Source organism: Pteropus alecto, unplaced genomic scaffold (assembly GCF_000325575.1).
Source record: "Pteropus alecto unplaced genomic scaffold, ASM32557v1 scaffold71, whole genome shotgun sequence".
NCBI classification, from domain to species: Eukaryota; Metazoa; Chordata; class Mammalia; order Chiroptera; family Pteropodidae; genus Pteropus; species Pteropus alecto.
Genome location: NW_006433024.1, coordinates 5,617,374 through 5,636,784, shown reverse-complemented (window position 1 = coordinate 5,636,784; position 19,411 = coordinate 5,617,374). Strand labels below are relative to the sequence as shown.

General features: G+C 34.9%; 1 protein-coding gene across 1 annotated transcript in view; it reads right to left on the bottom strand.

The window, feature by feature from the left end:
* The window catches only part of BBOX1 (gamma-butyrobetaine hydroxylase 1), a 48,072-nt gene extending 29,188 nt beyond the window's left edge, over window positions 1–18,884 (bottom strand). Inside the window, exons 1-2 of the mRNA XM_006907984.2 lie at window positions 18,666–18,884; window positions 17,367–17,481 (exon numbers count right to left, since the gene is read on the bottom strand). Of these exons, the coding sequence (XP_006908046.1) occupies window positions 17,367–17,481; window positions 18,666–18,884 (334 nt within the window). The remainder of the gene's footprint in view (window positions 1–17,366; window positions 17,482–18,665) is intronic.
* Window positions 18,885–19,411: the final 527 nt, after the last annotated feature.

Genomic DNA, 19,411 nt, shown 5'->3' with positions numbered 1-19,411 from the left:
TACTATCAGAGTGTGGTAGCAAAGATTTTTAAGTTCTGCAAAGTTTACAATTTTCCAATGATAGCTCTCATTTTGGTGTGCCGTGACAGGAGCTTTGCAGAAATTAGTGACCAAGAGCCGTAGCTGATTGCAGAACATGAGTCACTTTGATACTGTTATGTTAAGTATGACTTTCAGAGAAAGTACTGTGACTAACCAGTTTCAAATTTATCAAAACATCTAAAATATAAAACACTCACATTTTCATGAACAATAAACTACATTTTATAAAATCTACCAGTAAAGTAATTCTATGATACCTACACAGAAACCTTACCATTGAAAATGTAATTTATAAATATTTTCCAGTCTTTTTCAACTGGAAAACATGACTACTGGGGACCCAAAAGAGAACACATTTGACTAGAGTAAATCATTTGTCAGACAAATACATGAAAAGCAAATTTAAATATCACACTTGGTCTGAATATATAAACAGTATGGAATATGACGGAATATTTAAGGCATGAACCACTCTGTCTAATTTAACTTACAGCCCTTCTAATAAATACTTCCTTGAACATGTGCTTCACACATCATAAAGTTTAGGAACAGGCTACATATTCACTTTCAAGGAACCATTTGTACCAGATTTCCTTCTCGGGGTTAAGCAACACATTCCTGGGTCCTAAATTGTATTTCAAAAAAGGAAAAGACCCAAAGAAGCTCTTTAGTTCAAGATTCATGAGTGCAGCATGATCAGTTGCAATGTGTTATTTCAAGAGTTTAGGACTTTCTGTCCACCTGCACTGAACTGTGCTGTTGGCTCTGAAATAGCTAATCTGATGTTCTGGGTACTAGCCAGTCTCTTACTATCTTTTCCCACAAATACCTTGTAGGACTCTAGCCAAAACCAAAATCTGACCCTTAGTATAGGAAAGTACCTGAGTGAACATATGGCTTTTATTCTCTTATCTGTGCTATGGGGATCCTGCCCTCTTTGGATGTTCTTTTACTTCTCGTCTAGTGAATTCTACATGCCTCTCAAGATTCTGGTCACTTGTCCTCTCTTAAATTGAGATCTGACCCTGAGATGGGGATTTGTTTATTAAGGAGGTGTCCTGAGAGCACTAATAGGAGATGGGGAAGTAAGACAGGGAAGGTATTTTATAACGAATGGGTTACCGCTTTTGGTAATAGGGGCTCAACACTGCTGGATCTCATGGCAACACTGTAGAATACACTTCAGAGTTGTCCCACTGAGGGTCAAAGAAGCTGAGGTGCACAGGCCACCCATGCCTACTTCTCACTGGCTGAGGGCTGCTCCTCTGGGCATTCACTCATGGGTCTTTCTGGCTTTCCATGTGTGCGGGCCAAGCATACTCTCTCAGACAGAGAAAGCCCTCCAGCAGAGTGGCAATCCTACAACAAAAAGTATGTATGGGAGGAACCTTTAAGTATGGGAAGAGTGCTGAGGGGCTCCGGTGGGGCACCAACAGCCTCTACAATGTCCTCTTTCAGTATCTGCAAGAGTGGGTTAGATAGCTGTCTTCTCTGGTTCCACAGACGGGATACACACCACAGTCACAGTGCTTGCCACATTACGATGCAATGATCTTTCACTTATTCAACAAATATTTGTTGAAAGCCTTGCTAAACAAAAGAATAAAAATAAATGTGATAGCTGCCCTTGTGAGGGAAACAGTGAATAAACTAGGAAGCAAAAAAAAAAAAAAATCCCACATAAAAGTAAACATTGTAGTAAGTGCTATGGGGGTAACAGCTGGGGCATATAGACAGTTATTGGCAGGTGAATGTGGAACCTATTTAGACTTGGCAGTTATGAAAGGTCTAGCTGAAGAGATATTAAGTTAAATCCTGAGGGGTGAGAGAAGCCAGTCATGCAAAGGGCAGGAAGAAAGATGTCCAGTGGGAGGGACAGTAGGAAGATGGGGAATTTCTTAGCTTTTTGGAAGAACTGAAACTCATTGAGGCTAGAATGAATGAAACTACAGGAGTGTGTAGCAGATGAAGTAGAAAAGTAAGCAAGGATATGTCAAGTAGGATCTTATCTCTGTCTCTTCCACTAGACTCTAAGTTCCTTATAAACTATGGAGATCATATCGTTTATCTTTAGTTCCTCATCACTGTTGCCCCTTTTTCTCCTTCCCCCTTGTATATAGCCCAGGTTGGCACCCGGTAGATTTTCAGAAAACCAATATTTTCTGTATCTTGAATAAATTTTTGCTTATTTCTTAAAGATGACTAGAGACCAAAAGCAATCCTTGAAAAATGAGATTGTATCTGAGCACACTTTAGTTTTTTAAAAGATGAAGGAAATCATAAGATCTTTTCTTTTTCTTTTTTTTAAACCATCATTAATTTAATCCATAACAATTAGAACAAGAAGGTCATTTCATTCTGATAAAATTTTCCACTTTTACATCCACTTTTACATGCCAGTACCATGGGCTATTTTTTTTATTGTTTTTAAAGAACTTTTCTTTAGGAAATATTCCTACCAAACTCAGAAAGTCTTATTTACAATTACAAAAGATGATTCTAAACAGGTTTAAGTTGCTCGAAAGGAGAAAAACATATTTTTTGGGGGGGGAGGGGACTATTAGGTATCCTGTGTATTCTGTATGCTCAGCCCTGTGACAAGAGTAACAATCTAACTGAAGAAAATAAGAACACGTGAAACAATGAAGTGACACTAAATGGCAGTGTGTGATAAATACTTGAAAAAAAATGAAAGCTAACATTTATTGAGCACTTATGATTTCAGGCACACTTCTAAGCACTTTATATGGATTAATTAATGTAATCCTCATAACAACCCCATAACAGAGGTTCTATTATTGTTCTCGTTTTATAGATGAGGAGATAGGCATGAGGATATTAGAGAATTTGCCCAACAATATACAACTAATACATGCCAGAGCTGGGATACCCACACAGACAATTTGACTCCAGATATTCAGAAAAAAAAAAAATGCTGTATGTTGAAGGAGAAAACAAGCACACACACACACAAAAAAAATCAGGAAAAGAATTATTATTCCGGATTTCCTTGGAGTTGGCAAGGCAAACGGATAATTCAGTTTTATCATCCGTCCTTGTTGTGACTATCCCCTATGACATACATGAAAAGGTTATAGAACACCCTCTTGATCACTTTTAATTACACAGCATACATTTCCCTATGGAGCGGCCCATACTTTTTAAGAGGGTAATATCTTTACCCTCCAATTCTTGCCAACCGGACAGTTTCAATTGTCACAAACTTATTCCTTATCCTGAGGCACAATCGACCTTTGTCACTTTTCTTTTAAGCCTTAATTCTGCTCACCAGAATCACACAGAATATGGTAATCTTGGAGATGTATACAAAGACAGCCAGTGTGCCAAATTTTTCCTTCCAAGATTAAATGGCTTCTTTCTTCCCCATATTTTTCATGTTTTATGTCTCCCAACCCCTGCTCTCCTTTGGATGATGTGTTCAAGTTTGCTGATGTCCTATGAAAGCACTGGTGTCTCGAATCAGACACAGTACTCTAAGTGGTTTGGCACATAACTGTATAGTGGGCTCGCTACTAATTAATTATTATTATTATTTTTTTGGCAATCTCAACTCTGAACTCATATTAACTTTTCAGTCACCAAAACAGGTAAGAATTTCCTGTCAGCCAAGTGTTCTTTACTAAAGCTAGTTCATTGAGAATGTACTAAGCATATACAGAGATGAGGATGCAGGTCCAATCTGATAATATCTAAGTTAATAATTTAAGGTTTAAAGGTGACAGCTCTGAGGATTCAAATCTGAACTCTGATACTTCCCATCTACATAACCTTCAGAAAGTGACACATTTTCTTAGTTCAATTTCTGGAAATTATAGGATGAAAACAACCTGTAGGGTGGTTGTAAAATTTAAATAAGATGATATTTATAAGGAGCTCACTGTAGTGTACTTGATTAAATCTGCACTTGAGCATGACTGGAGGAAAACACACTGTGATGACTAATCTTATTTCATGCCCACCAATCTCCAGTTAACTCTCATACTCCCCTACCTGACTATTGCTCATGTTTTCTATCATCAAACCTCCCATTACACAATGTGGTTTCACAGGTGAAGAACTTTCTTGACATGCTACACTCTTTTACTTTCTCTCCCAACAAATCTAACAATTATTTTTTTGAAAAATTTATATGCATCCATTGTTATATTACAGCCTTGTATTTTAGTGTCACCAGTGAAATTATCTCTATTTCCTGGGCTTACTTTCCTATCAGTTTTTTATGGCTTGGATCAGGAATGAATATAAATATATAGGATAGAATTGTTGGTAAAGGGCTTTGCTGGGATGTGAATTAGACCTTGCAGGATAAATAGGTGAAGTTTGGCCAAACAGAAAGAATGGAATAAGTGATCTCTGGGAAACAGGCAGAGCTTGGATAAAAGTAGGAATTCACATGCTTGTGGAGGGGCCACCAGACTATGGGATGATTGGAAAGCTCCAGTGAAAACATTGGACTTTATTTTGCCACAGCGAGACACAGCAAGGAGGAAGAGAGATGATGGTGGGCATCAAAAAAATTACCCTACAGAGTTGTGAAAGCTGGGTGTGAACACAGAGGCGATGTTTTCCAGTTACAGACATAGGATGATAAAAGGCTCCAACTAAACTGTTGGAAAGAGAGACAACCTGTACAATCTCTTCCCCCATAACCTGTTGAGTATCAATATTCTCTGGGCAAAGAGACAATGTGCTTGGAAACTTGACAGCCAATGGGAGAAAGGAATTTTATTAATAAAAATTAGCATTTTTTGGCAGGGGCAAGTTGGTAAATGGATACCAATGGATACCGCTCAAGAGGTTCAAGAAGCCTCTCTCAAGATTGGTCTCTATAGTTATTTACACTTGCCTTCAAGGAAACATGGTGAAAATTAAGTGCGTTAATATGTAAAGGGTGATATTGCCCTTCACTCAACATTGCACTATCCCTGAACATAAATAGATACTATTTCTATTGTGTAGGTAAAGATTTGGAGGCATAGAAAAGTTAAATAATTTGCTCAATATCACAGACATAGCAACATCTAGGGTCAAAAGCACTCTTAACTTCAGTGATACACTACTCTTTTGATGAAGAGCAAAGTTACAGATGGAGAAAAATACAAAATTTTGAGAAAAAGAATATAGTAAAGTTAGAGAATTCATTGGATAGAGCAGAGATTAAAAATTATTTATCTACTTTGTTCAATTAGAAAATAGGTAAATCAATAGAATGAATAAGTGGCAACAACAATTTTTTTTAAGTCAATTATTTTTCCTACGGGGATATAATTTTTTTTTTTTAAATAAAAAAATCAATTTTCTTTGCCATGACACATTTGAAAGTTTGGGAATAAAATTTAAAAGAAGAAACGTAAATCCGATGAAGATATCTACTTCCCCAAACTAAAGTTGTATAGTTTTATGTACTGCCATTTTGAAGAAGCAAAGTACAACCCAAAGTAAGAAATCATAGTTTTTAAATCACTTGTCCTCTTTTTTTTTTTGGTCTGATGAATCTCCTGATGTGTAGGCATTAGTAAAAATGGCAGGCTAAATATATCACGTATGTGTAGGTTTGGTAAAAATGAAGCCAGCATATAAAGTGATCTAATTTTACTTCTTGAAATTACCACACTTTGGAATTTTCTAAATTTATAAATTCTAAATTTGGAGTCCAAATGCCAATGTTATAAAACTCATTTTTGGTCTGCAAGAGAAACTAAGCCTGGTTCGTGAGAAATGGAAGCTTTTCACTCATTGAAGAAAGCTCACTCTACTTTTACCCAGTTTGAAAAAAAGAAGAAAAAAAAAAGTAAATTTACATTAATGTAACTACTGAAAATTTTTTTCTAAAAGTAAAAATGTTCATATATTTTCCTTAATTTTTGATGTGGCAAGTATACTGAAAAAAATATGAAAAGGAAATGGACTGTAATAATTCTCCTTTGAAACAGATTTGCTTTAGATTCTCAAAAATATCTTTAAACTTTTTCAAGGCTTTCAAAGACAAATTTTTAAAAATATTAAAAAATTAAAAATACATGGCAAGAATTTTATGTTTTAAAATATGTATGTATTATTTTTTTATATTGAGGTAAAATTAGTACATAACATATTAATTTCAGGTGTACAACATAATAATTTGATCTTTGTATACATTACCAAATGGTCACAACAAGTCTAGTTGCCATCTGTCACCACACAATTGACCCCTTCACTCATTTCACTCAACCCCCCACCCTTTCTTCTCTGATAACCACCAATCTATTCTTTGCATCTATGAATTTTATTGGTTCATTTCCATTTTTTAGATTCCATATATACGTGAAATCATAAGGTATTTGCTTTTCTCTGTGTGACTTATTTCACTTAGCGTAACACCCTCTAGGTTCATCTATGTTGTTGCAAATGGCAAGATTTCCTTCTTTTTTATGGCTGCATAGTATTTCACGTCTTCTTTATCCATTCATCTACCAGTGAACACAGGTTATTCTCATATCTTGGCTATTGCAAATAATGTTGCAATAAATATAGGCGTGCATATATCTTTTTGAATTAGTGTTTTTATTTTATCATGTCATAGTTCTATTTTTAGTTTTTTGAGGAAACTTCATATTGTTTTATATAGTAGCTACACCAATTTACATTCTCACCAAAGGTGTATGAGGGTGCCATTTTTATATCTCCTCTCTAAAATGTATTTGTCTTTTTTATAATAGCCATTCTAACAGATATGAGATGATATTTCATTGTAGTTTGATTTTTATTTCTCTGAACATCTTTCCATGCGCCCTTTGGGCACTTGTATGTCTTCTTTGGGAAAGTCTATTTAGCCCATTTTTAAATTAGGTGTTTTTTTGTTATTGAGTTCTTTATATATTTTTGGATATTAACCTCCTATTGAATATATGACTTGAAAATATTTTCTCCCATTCAGTAGGTTCATTTTGGTGATAGTTTCCTTTGCTTTGCAGAAGGTTTTATAGTTTAATGTAGTCCCACTTATTTGTTTTTGCTTTTGTTGTCTTTGCTTTTACAGTCGGATCCAGAAATTTAACAAGACCAACATCAAAGAGCTTACTACCAGATTTCTTCTAGGAGTTTTATGGTTTTTGGTCATACATTCAAGTCTTTAATCTATTTTTAATTGACTTTTGTGTATGGTGTAGGACAGTGGTCTAGTTTTATTTTTTTCATGTAGTTGTCCAGTTCTCTGTGTTTCATTTATCTATGTGTCTGTTTTTATGTGCATACCATATTCTTTTGATTACTAGAGCTTTGTAGTGTAGTTTGAAATCTGGGAGCATGCTACCTCCAACTCTGTTCTTGTTTCTCAAGACTGCTTTGCCTGATTGGGGTCTTTTGTGGTTCCATACACATTTTAGAATTATTTCTTCTTGTTCTGTGAAAAATGCCATTAGAATTTTGATAGGGATATCATTGAATCTATAGGTTGCTTTATGAATATGGACATTTTATCAATATTGATTTTTCCAGTTCATGCTCATGGAACATCTTTCCATTTATTTGTGGTTTCTTCAATTTCTTTCATCAGTGTCTTATAGTTTTCAGTGTATAGGTCTTTTACCTCTTTGGTAAAATTTATTCCTAAGCATTTTATTATTCTCGATCAAGTATAAATGGGATTGTTTTCTTAATTTCTCTTTCTGATAGTTTATTATTAGTGTATGGAAATGCGACAGATTTCTGTTTATTACTTTTGTATCCTGCAGTTTAACTGAATTCACTTATTAGTTCTAACAGTTTTTTGGTAGTCTTTAGGGTTTTCTATATATAGTACTATTTCTTCTGCAAATAATGAAAGTTTACTTCTTCTTTTACAATTTGGATGTCTTTCATTTCTTTTATGAAGATTTTTTTTTGAATTATTACCTAATTGCTATGGTTAGGACTTCATTACTATGTTCAATAACAGTGGCAAGAATGGGCATTCTTGTCTGGTACCTGATCTTAGAGGTAGCTCTCAGCTTTTCACCATTGGATATGATCTTAGCTGAGGGTTTGTCATATTTAGACTTTATTATGTTGAGGTATGTTCTTTCTATACTTAGTTTGTTAAGCTTTTTTATTATAAATTACTGTTGAATTTTATCAAATATATTTTTTTACATCTATTGAGATAATCATTTTTCTGTCCTTCATTTTATTAATGCGATGTATCATGTTGATTAATTTGCAGATGTTGAACCATCCTTACACCCCTAGGACAAATCCCACTTGATCATGTTGAATTGTTGAATTTGGTTTGCTAACATTCATTGAGGATTCTTAAATCTAAGTTTATTAGAGTTATTGGCCTGTAATTTTTTTTGTGTGTGGCGTCCTTGTTTAGTTTTAGTATTGGAGTAATGCTGACATTGTAAAATGAGTTTGGGAATGTTTCTCCTCTCCAATTTTTTAAAGTGTTCATGTAGGATAGTTATTAAATCTTTGAATGGTAGAATTCATCATTGAAGCCCTCTGGTCCTGGACTTTGTTGGAAGATTTTTGATTACTAATTCAACTTTCTTACTAGTAGTTGGTCTATTCAAATTTTTTATTTCTTCATGATTCAGTCTTGTATGTTTCTATGAATTTATTCATTTCTTCTAGGTTGTCCAATTTGTTGGTATATAATTATTTATGATAGTCTCATCACTTTTTATATTTCTGTGGCATCAGTTGTAACTTCTCTTTCATTTCTGATTTTATTTATTTGAGCCCTCTCTCTCTCTTTTAATCTGTCTAAAGGCTTCCAATTTTTCTTATCTTTTCAAAGAACTAGTTCTTAGTTTTTTAATCCTTTCTATTGTTTTCTTTTCATTATCTATTTCATTTATTTCCACTCTGATTTTTATCATTTCCTTCTTTCTACTCACATTGGACTTTGTTATTCTTCTTTTTCTAGTTCACTTAAGTATAAAGGTAGATTGTTTATTTGAGATTCCTTTTTGTTTGTTTCTTGAGGTAGGCATGTATTTCTATAAACTTTCCTCTTAGAACTTCATCCTGTAGATTTTGAAATGCTGTTTTTCTGTTTTTATTTGTCTCAAAGTATTTTTTAATTTTTCCTTTGATTTTTTCATTTACCCATTCATTGTTTTGTTGCTGTTTTATCTCTATATATTTGTGATTTTTAAAATTTTTTCCTAATTGACTTCTAGTTTCATATCATTTCAGTCAGAAAAGATGCTTGATGATATCAACTTTCTTAAAATTTTTGAGACTTGTTTTGTAGACTAATATGTGGTCTGTCCTTGAGAATGTTCCCTGTGAACTTGAAAAGAATGTGTATTCTGCTACTTGTTAGATTGACCCCTTTATCATTATAGAATGCTCTTCTTTGTCTTTTATTAGTTTTTGTTTAAAGTCTATTTTGTCTGATTTAAGTATAGCTATGTCAGCATTCTTTTCATTTCCATTTTCATGGAATACCTTTTTTCATCCCTTCACTTTCAGTCTCTGTGTGTTTTTATATCTGAAGTGAGTCTTTTGCAGGCAATATATAGATGAGTCTTGTTTTTGTTTGTTTGTTTGTTTGTTTAATCCATTCAGTCAATCTGCATCTTTTGATTGGGTAATTTCGTTCACTTACATTTAAAGTAATTATTGAGAGGTATGTACTTATTGCAATTTTGTTAATTGTTTTCTGGATGTTTTTGTAGTTTTCTCTGTTCCTTTCCTCTTCTCTTGCTCTCTTCCCTTCTGGTTTAATGACTTTCTTTACTGTTATGTTAATATTTCTTTCTCATCTTTTGTGTATCTGCTATAGGTTTTTGTGTTGTAGCTACCATGAAGTTCACATATAATTGTGTATATACAGAGCATTCAATTTTAAGTTGATAGCTACGTATGTTTGAAAGTCTTCTAAAAACTCTACAATTTTACTCCTCATCCACACGTTTTGCTTTTGATATCATATTTTATAATTTATTTTGTGTATCCTTTAACTAAATATTCCAGTTATAGTAGATTTTACTATTTTTTTCTTTTAATCTTCATACTATCCTTGTATGTGGTGAATCTACTATCTTTATTATATAGTTGCCTTTACCAGTAAGACTTTTACTTTCTTATGTTTTCTTGTTACTATTTAGTGCCTTTTCTTTTCAGTTTAAAGAAGTCCCTTTACATTTTTGTAAGTTTGCATTAGTGGTGATAAACTTCTTTAGCTTTAACTCGTCTGAAAAATTTTCTCTTTCAATTCTGAATGATAACCTTGCTGAGAAGAGTATTCTTGGTTAGAAGTCTTTTTTTCCCCAGCACTTTGGGTATATCATGCCACTTCCTTCTGACATGCAGTTTCTGCTGAAAAATCAGTTGATAGTCTTGTTGGGATTCTCTTGTACATGACAAGTTTTTTCTTGCTGTTTTAAGATTATCTTTAACTTTGACATTTTAATTATAATATCTTGTTATAGATCTCTTCGGGTTCATCTTTTTTTGGGATTCTCTGTGATTCTTCGACCTGATGTCTTCTTTCTTTCTTTCCCAAATTAGGAAAGTTTTCAGCCATGATTTCTTCAAATATGTTTTCTGCCGTGTTCTTTCTATAATGTGAATATTATTCTTCTTGATGTTGTTCTACATGTCCCTTTAAGCTATCTTCACTTTTTACAATTCTTTTTTCTTTTTGCTGCCCTGTTTGGGTGAGTTCCATTGTCTTGTCTTTCAAGTCTTTGATCCCTTCTTCTACTTTACTTAGTCTGCTGTTGAAACTCTCCAATATACTTTTTAGTTAAATTATTGTATTCATTGGCTCTTAGACTTCTCTTTGGTACTTTCTTATATTTTCTATCTCTTTTTTGAAGTTCTAACTGTTGTTCATCTACTTTTTTCTTGAGTTCAGTGAACATCTTTATGACTGTTACTTTAAACTCTTATTCAGGTAAATTACTTATCTCCATTTTATTAAATATATTTTCTGAGGTTTTATCTTGTTGTTTTGTTTGTTTGATTGTTTGTTTGGAACATATTTCTCTATTTCTTCATTTTGTTTGTCTCTCTGTGTTTGTTTGTATGTATTAGGGGAAATAGCTACCTCTCTCAGTCTTGAAGAAGTAGACTTGTGTAGGCAATGAACCATATTATTTGATCTTGCCTAGCTCTTGATGTGTCTTGACCTTGTGATTGTCTAAGCATCCTGATTTATTTTTAATTGGTCTCAGTTGTTGAGGTATGTCCTAAACCCTACTGTCTATGCTGTGCCCTGGGGTGGTAGTCTGCCCCAAACTATCTCTTTGATTGTTTTAGTCCTGTGTGTCCTAGCAATATAATCTCTCCTGGCCACTAGAACCAGGTACTCAAGGAGCATCCCCTGTGTGGATTTCACATGCCTGCTGGCTTCAGCAGTGACACAGGGGAGCTCAGGATCAGGGTAAGCCCAAAGTCTGCAGTGGGCTGTGGGAGAATGCGTGGATGGGGAAAGCCAACTGGCTTCAGCTGGTAGAAGCATAGCCTGGGTGTGTGGCAAGCCCTCTATAGCTAGCAAGGTGAAGTGAGAGAGTGAAAATGGTGCCCACCAGCACCTTTGCCCTTAGAGAAAGTATCAATAAACCCTTATACCTGTGACAGATGCTTTTAAAATTAACTATTGAATCTCCCTCACCTATGATCTAAGTGCTTTTTAAACTACTGCTTTTGCTTTGGATGCTGGAGTGAGTCTGCACATGAGCCCTATAAGAGGGGACTTACCATTCCTTACAGCCTTTTGGGTCTCCTGGACATAAGTCTAGTTGGTTTTCAATGCCAGATGTTGTTGTCTCTTTGCTGCAGGGCCTAAGCATTGGTGTACCTATTGTGGGGGACAAATCCTTCATCCCTCAGAGAGATGCTCTATGCGTGTGAGACCCCTCCTGATTGTGAGTTGCCGCTGGGGGTGGGGTTTTGGTGAGTCAATGTTTTTTTCTCTCTTACTTGCCTCTATGTGGTCCTTTTATCCTTTGTTGTGGAGGAGCTGTTTAGATAATTTTCAGGTCTTTTTCAGAGGGAAGCATCTTTTTCAGATTTGGTATGTCCGTGGGAGGAGGTGAATTTAGGATCTTCCTATGCAGCTCTCTTAAGACACTAGTTTTTTAAAGACACCAGCTTTGTAATGTCCGGTTTAGCACTGACATTGGATGATACTATAATACTTTGTTTCATGAAGTTAAGTAACAAAAAAGATTTTTTAAAAAGATATAATTGATTAAATATAATGAATGACTCTTACCTAAGAATTTTTTTTTTTTTTAAAGTAACAGATGTAGTATACAGGTTTTTCATTTGGTATTACTCTAATATATCCCAGTGTAAAACAGACTTATCTTTAATATTTATTTCTGAGCATGTGTGTTTTCAAGCTGGGAATATGGATGGAGATTTAAAAAGGTAAAAGGAAGAAGATCTTACCTAGAGTTTACAAGTGAAATCAGAAACTAGGCAGATAGCTGTGGGAATAACCTCCAGATAGGTAACAACCATTAAGAGTATAGGGCACTACAGGACAATTCTCAGGCTGTTGGTCCTCCATATTAGGCTCATTGACAGAGCAAGAGTGGTCCCATCTCATCTAGGATGTTAGAACCTTTAGATAGTATGCCCAAGTGTACCAAGTACGTTGTAGAAATTGAGTATAATAATAAATGATACGTAATTCAGAAAAGAATAGAAGACACTGGAAGATATCAATATTACACAGAGGAAAAATGAAGCAAAATATGCATTTTTAAACTCACAGACATTTAAAACACCAGTATTCATTCTATCAAAATCCCAAAGACATTTCTCTGGAAGTCATTAGGTCCTTTGCACATATAATAGGAAAAACAGAATAGAGACTTGTTTCTTAAACATAACAAGACTTTGAGCTATTCTCCGTCCTGTGCATCAGAGAGTGAGCCTGGATGTCCTCAGGGAAGGAATCTGTATTTAGTTTTCCCTGGGAAGGGAATAATATATTTGGGTATGCGACACGATGGCTTAATTGTTCTGATGCAGCTTTTTTTAACAGAGCTGTTCTGAAGTCATTCTGGTCTGGCAGGCCTGATACAGTTGAGACATTCTAAGACAGCCTGAAAACAACAACCTCTCAGACCTTTTTATAATTAACAAGCAATATGTGAAACAAATACCCTTGCTCAATCCCTGCCTTATATTGCAGACTCCCACCTCTGGGGGTTCGAGAATGGGTGTATGGTGAGGGAAGGCTTAGACACAGGAGTGAACTATCACATGGAAGTTAGGCATATTTATTGTGTACATTACTTAGTAATTAAAAAAAGAACAGTGATATTTTGCTTTTTTTTTTTTTTGTAAGCATAGCCTCTGCACCAAAACAACTCTGCTTTTGCACTACAATAAAAATTTTCATTTTCAAGGAAACACATGGCCCTCTGCAAGAAAGGGGAGCTCAGTTTTTTTCTCTATATGCAAAGCTCAAAGATTTTAGAGGGTTCTGACAGTTATTTGAGAGTTTTCATTCCCTCTTCCGGCATGTTTCTTTTGAAACAAAGGAGGGGGTTAGGGCTATGGACTAAAGGGTTATAATCTGATAAAGTAGACAAGAAAAGATTTACTCCGCTGTAAGAGGGACATATCAAATTGAGAGGAAATGTTCTTTTCTGATGGTGCGATGTACTCAGTCCCTAGATTGCTGAGAAGATAGAGCAGACTGCTTCCATGGGAAAAATATTCTTCAAATTACAATTTTTAAAATCCCAATTTGCAGAAACAAATATTATTAAAATCAGAGGATAATATGCAAATATTTCAATACCAATTCAAAGAGATACATAGGAAAGCAAGCGTTTATTCTGATATGGAGTGTTAAAAAGAACAAATTTTTACATATATATATATGTAAGATCATATTGAATGTTGAGTTTTTCATTTCATTCTCATGGATTGTATTATGGGAATTTTGCATATTGAAATTAGTCACAAAAATGAGTGTATAATTATATCATGTTCACATGGAAGCTAAAATACAATTTCATAAAACAAACTCTTGATATTTCCAAAGTGTTCTTAAAGAGTTCAATTTTCACCCATATGTTTGGGTACATTCACATGGTAGTTTTAAAAAATTAGATTTTAAGTTGGTAAAGATTAAAGAACAGGGCCAGTAACCTCCTGTCCTACAGGTCAATCTGTGTTTCTCTTGAATACAAATCTTACCTACTTCTTCTCTGCTACTTCCCTACTTTAATCTCAGTGTTTTTTATAGGATCTTTTCTGGGCCATGCTGTGGTCACCCTTCTCATAGTCTTTCCCTGTCCAACAAACACAGATGACCAGACCAAGACCTTTCTACAACACACATCCAATCCCTTCACCGTCTTTTGTAAAATAAATACAAACCAAGAACTGACAGGGTATACTGGAGGAGGGGAGAAATGTAAAGGGAGTAAAATGGAGCTAACTTGTAGGCATTTGAAAAATTTATGCCCTTGGTCAAAATCAGAAATACAAATTTCTGAAAATGTAACATACATCCTAAAAAATAAAGCAATCTTCTCCTTAAATTTATAAAGATTTAAACTTGTTTCTCTGCCTTTATGCAATCAGCCTGGGAGCTAATAGAAAGGAATATGCCTGAGCTCTATGTTGGAAAATGTCCTTGTGTAAGGGTTTAGGCCTGAGACTCGTAGTAGGGCGCTGAAGTCTCTTCATGGTTTGGCCCCTTCCTTTTTCTCTGTAGCCTAACAATTTTCACTTCACCAGTATTAAACTAATTACAGTTTTCTAAACCTACCCTGCTATTTATACTTCTGTGATTTTCCACATGCCTTTCTCTGTTGAGAATTTCCTTACTTTCTGTCTTTGCCTGACAAACTGATTCTTCAAAACCCAGTTCAAACCTCCCTTTTGAGGACAAGTTCCTTATCTCTTCAGAGTCCTTCCTTTATGTTATAACTACACTTCTATGCATGCCGTGATGTACTGAAAGTAATGTATTATATTTATTTGTTTTCATGGCTAGTGTCCCCTCCTGGGCTTGATAAATCCTCACAGACAAAATCCATGTCTTTTTTAAACTTGGTATTTCCTTATAGAGATTCCAGCACGAAATAAGTGACCAATACATGTGTAGCTAAGCAGAAATTTATGAAGAAATGATTATTATCCATGTTTTCCTTCCAGCTGTGTCTGTCCCATACAAGAGTTTTTTTTTTTCTATCTGATTATCATTAGTCTTTTCATTTTTGAGTTCAATATCTAGTGTCAAGGGAAGATCAAGGAACAGTTGTCTGCATCTTGACACCAGATTTTAAAAGGCTTTTCTCATTCTAAGGAAAGAGCAGAAGAGGAAACATTTTCACTGAGGACTGAAATCAAAATACTTTCACAAGTGTAACTGAGTTTGTTTACATGTTCATATTCAATGGCAAGATATAAGGTGTCAAATTTTACAGGCAAAAAGCCATAGAAGCAATCTTCCAAAATGGCCCATTAATTTCTTCTTTAACACACCAACTGCACAGCTTGAGAATATATTTTGAAAATCTGATCTTGTTTTAAACCATTAAAATATTTTCCAGTGTCTAAATAGCAGCCAGTTCTACTTATATTATTCACAATTGCAGTTTGTCAGTGTGACTAGTTTTTTCCATTACTTAACTGAGTGTAGTATCATTTCCATTTTGCTACTACCTGATAGTATTGAGAAATGCTAGCTATAAACTGCACTCATCAAGAAATATTAATGGAGGGAGTGGCCAGATCCTTTTACAATACTTAAAAGCTTAAGCTGTAATAATAAAAAGTTGGCTTTTATTCCCTGAAATAATCAAAAGAAGAGCTTGAAGGAAATGAAAGTAAAATCCGATAGGATTACAAAATTAGGGCATAGCTAAGGAAAAATATTTTGAGTACTAGAAGAAATCTAAAATAAATAAAAATAATAATACATTTGTGATTCTGCTATTTGACCCAGCTGCTACTCAATTATGTAACTGAAGACTCCTTGAAGAATCTAGCAGTGCACTCACTGTGGGAAGGCAGAAAAACATGTTCCCCTGGATACCCATGTGGATTCCACCAGCTGGCTGGGCTAGATAAAGAGCAAAATGGATTCCTGATGGTTTAGACGGAAAGCACTAGAACACAATCTTGTCAGTTGTCAGGATGTTGAGACTAACGGAGTGGAGGAACCAAGTTCTTGACCAGACTGGCCTATACTTGAACTGGAAGGGGACAATATCATACCCTACTGGTAATCATAGGACGAGGTGAAGCTGTGTGGTTCAAGTTGGTTGATCAATAACATCAGTGTACCCAGTAAACTGTTGTAAGACTAGCATTTAAAACCACAGAGAGTTACCACACATGTTTGAGAATTACAGATTTGAAAGGAGTAAGGTAATATCTCTATCTTGGGGTGTGACCCGGAATTCCCAGAGAGGCATTACAAAATTCAATAAGGCTTGTCAGTTGCTCAAAGAAGCAGAGGTCCAATATTTCTGATTAACAGTGGAAAAGAAAGTTCAGGAAAACTCATCTCGTTAGTGTGTTTGTAGAAGTCAAGATTCTAGTAAATATGTAAGAATTATCATGTTTTTAGAATTTGCTTGTGACCCACATAATCTTATAACACAAATCTTCAAAATACAAAGAGTGAATTATAAACAGTTCTAACTTCTCTCTAGTGCCTCTGCTCGAGCTGTAATTATTTGTGTATCTCCTAAAAGTCATACTTTAAAAAGAACTTTCTACCTATACTATTTTATTTTGTCTTTCCACTCAAGAATAAAGTCTTCTTTTTCCATCAAATCCATCTATTGTAGATTTTCTGAAAATGTCACATATTCCCCTGAGACTCATATAAACTCTCCTCAAGCAAATTTGCTGTGTACATGTGCACGCGCTCATGTGCGCGCGTACACACACACACACTCACACTCACACTCACACTCATAAACATACTCAATGCTGTATATCATTTCATGGGGTTCATGGATCACATAATTTTATCTATGGGTACCAGGTTAGGAATTCCCACTTTGTTGATTTAGTGTTTTACTGGACTTAGATAAAATATTAAGAATGGCAAGTCTGACTCTGGTTTGTTCTACTCCTTTGCAGCCAACACTTACAGAGTATCTATGGTGTGCCAGGTTTTCCAATATATGACAAGGATAAAAAGTTTGCTGTACTTCTTTTCTTTCTGTCTCTAGAATGTCTAGAACTAGTCTATATTTCTTTTCATTCCTATCCAAATGATCATTCAACATTTTACATAAATTACCGTAATACTTTAACCAAGCACAAGGGTTTGAATTTGCTTCTGAGCAAATTCTAACCACATGAATTTTAAAAGACATTGAAGACTATGGCAAAGTTACCTGGCAAAAACAATTCTCTTCGGAGTTTTTCTCTGGCATGCTGCGAAAAGCATCTTTTCTTCAGCCAGTCAGCTTCAAAATCACTGAAATGCTCATTTGGCCATGTGATATGAACCTTGTAACAAGAAAGCAAATATCACGTATATGTACATTATATTTCTATATATTTCAGTTTTCTACTATTATCCTGTTAATGTTATTTAAGATAATCAGGGAATCCATTTTTGTTCCTATTTTAACCTATGTATTCACAGGTGTAGAATAAGGTTTTGGAAAACAAAGAAATTGGAAGTCTAGGGGATATATCTTAGATTTGAGGCCCCTTGAATATCACACAAGAAATAACACCTAGCTAGATCTGAAATTCTCTATCCTCTAAACCTCTGGTTCCCAAACTTTCTGTGATGATTTGAAGTTAGATATTACCTAACATTCCTGCCAAGAATATCAGAAATAGTAATGATGGTGATCAGGCAGATAATAATAATAACAACAACACAAAATAACACCATCTTGAGTGCATACTGTACAATGAGCACTACAAACATAACTCATTAATCCTCATGCAACTCTAGGGAGAAGGTACTACTATTCTTCACATTTCTTGGGTGAGAAAAGTGAGAGCAAATACTATTTATATGGTCACATAACTAGCAAGCCATGAATGCTGGGAGTTAAGTCCTGGAGGGGAGATGAAGACAAGAGTGGAGAGAGGATGACCTTGCTGGTCACATTCACTTTTCTGGTAACTATCCTAGTAAATCTGGGAATAACACAGGGTGGTGGCCCCATCTAATTTGCGGTTTTGAGAGTTATGATTTGGGGCATTCTAGAACAAGCCTTGCACATCTATTCACTAATTTGACTAACAAATATATAAATCAATACAAGTTCTTGAGTGCTTACTATATGCCAGGCACTGTGTTAAACATTTTTACCCATATTATCTCATTGAATCCTCACATTATCTTTCTGAACAAATTCTGTTAGTATCCCTATTTTACAGATGAATATTCTGAGGCCCAGAGCATTCTTTTTATTGAGATAGTTTGATTGTATCTTCAAGCTCTCACTTACTGAAGAAATAATGAGCAACACTGTAAATTTTATTAAAAATAGTAGTAATAATAAAAATAGTAATAACAGAATCTTTCATTTACTGATCATGCTTACTTTGCACCAAGACCTATACAAACATAATACATACAATCAAGTGAAAAAGTAATTCATTATTTAAATTATTGGAGACTAGCCCTTTTATCTTGGGAGAGAAGGGAGAAATGATTTAGAGATAATTACCTTTTTTCTGTCAAACATCAAATCTTTAATACCAATGTTCACATCAAGAGCTTCCACGAGAAGTTTTCGCGCTTTTGCAGAATCCAGGTAGCAGTTGGGGCACTGGCAGTTGTCTCTCAGCCACACGGCTGGGTAGAAGGACTCTTCACCGTCATGCCAGAGGATCTGCATTAAATGAGCCCCATCCAGCACTTCTGCCTTCTGGATGGCACAATTCATGTTTTTGGTCCTTGCAGGTAAATCTTGTCAGCTACCTGCTATGACAAATCAGTATTAAAAGAAATCCCCGGCAGACCGAGTCTGAACTTGACATCTAAGAGTGTGAACAATTCAAGTGGGCTCTGGCTTCAGTTATTTTGCTTATCTGCCAGTTTGCAGTTTGACTCATCAATGCCGGGAACTTTGTTCTGATGAGAGTATTTCATACACTGTAAACAGAAATACAGTGACTAAAAGTCAATAAGATAAATGTGCTGCATCAGGATCCAGATGAAAAGAATTTCTTGTTTTCTCTCACAGACATTTTAGATAAGTTTAGAACCAATGACATATGCACTTTGTATATAAGCTCTGGAATTTTTTAAGAGTGAAGAATGATCCACAAATTGAGAGCATTAATAATTATACCTGTGTTATTTTAACTGATGCCTAATTGCCCAGGCTTTTTGAAAAGAAAAAAAAAACGCTTCTATGACACTAAATTAGAAAACTTCTTCTAATAAGGGGACTACTAATGTAATTTATTT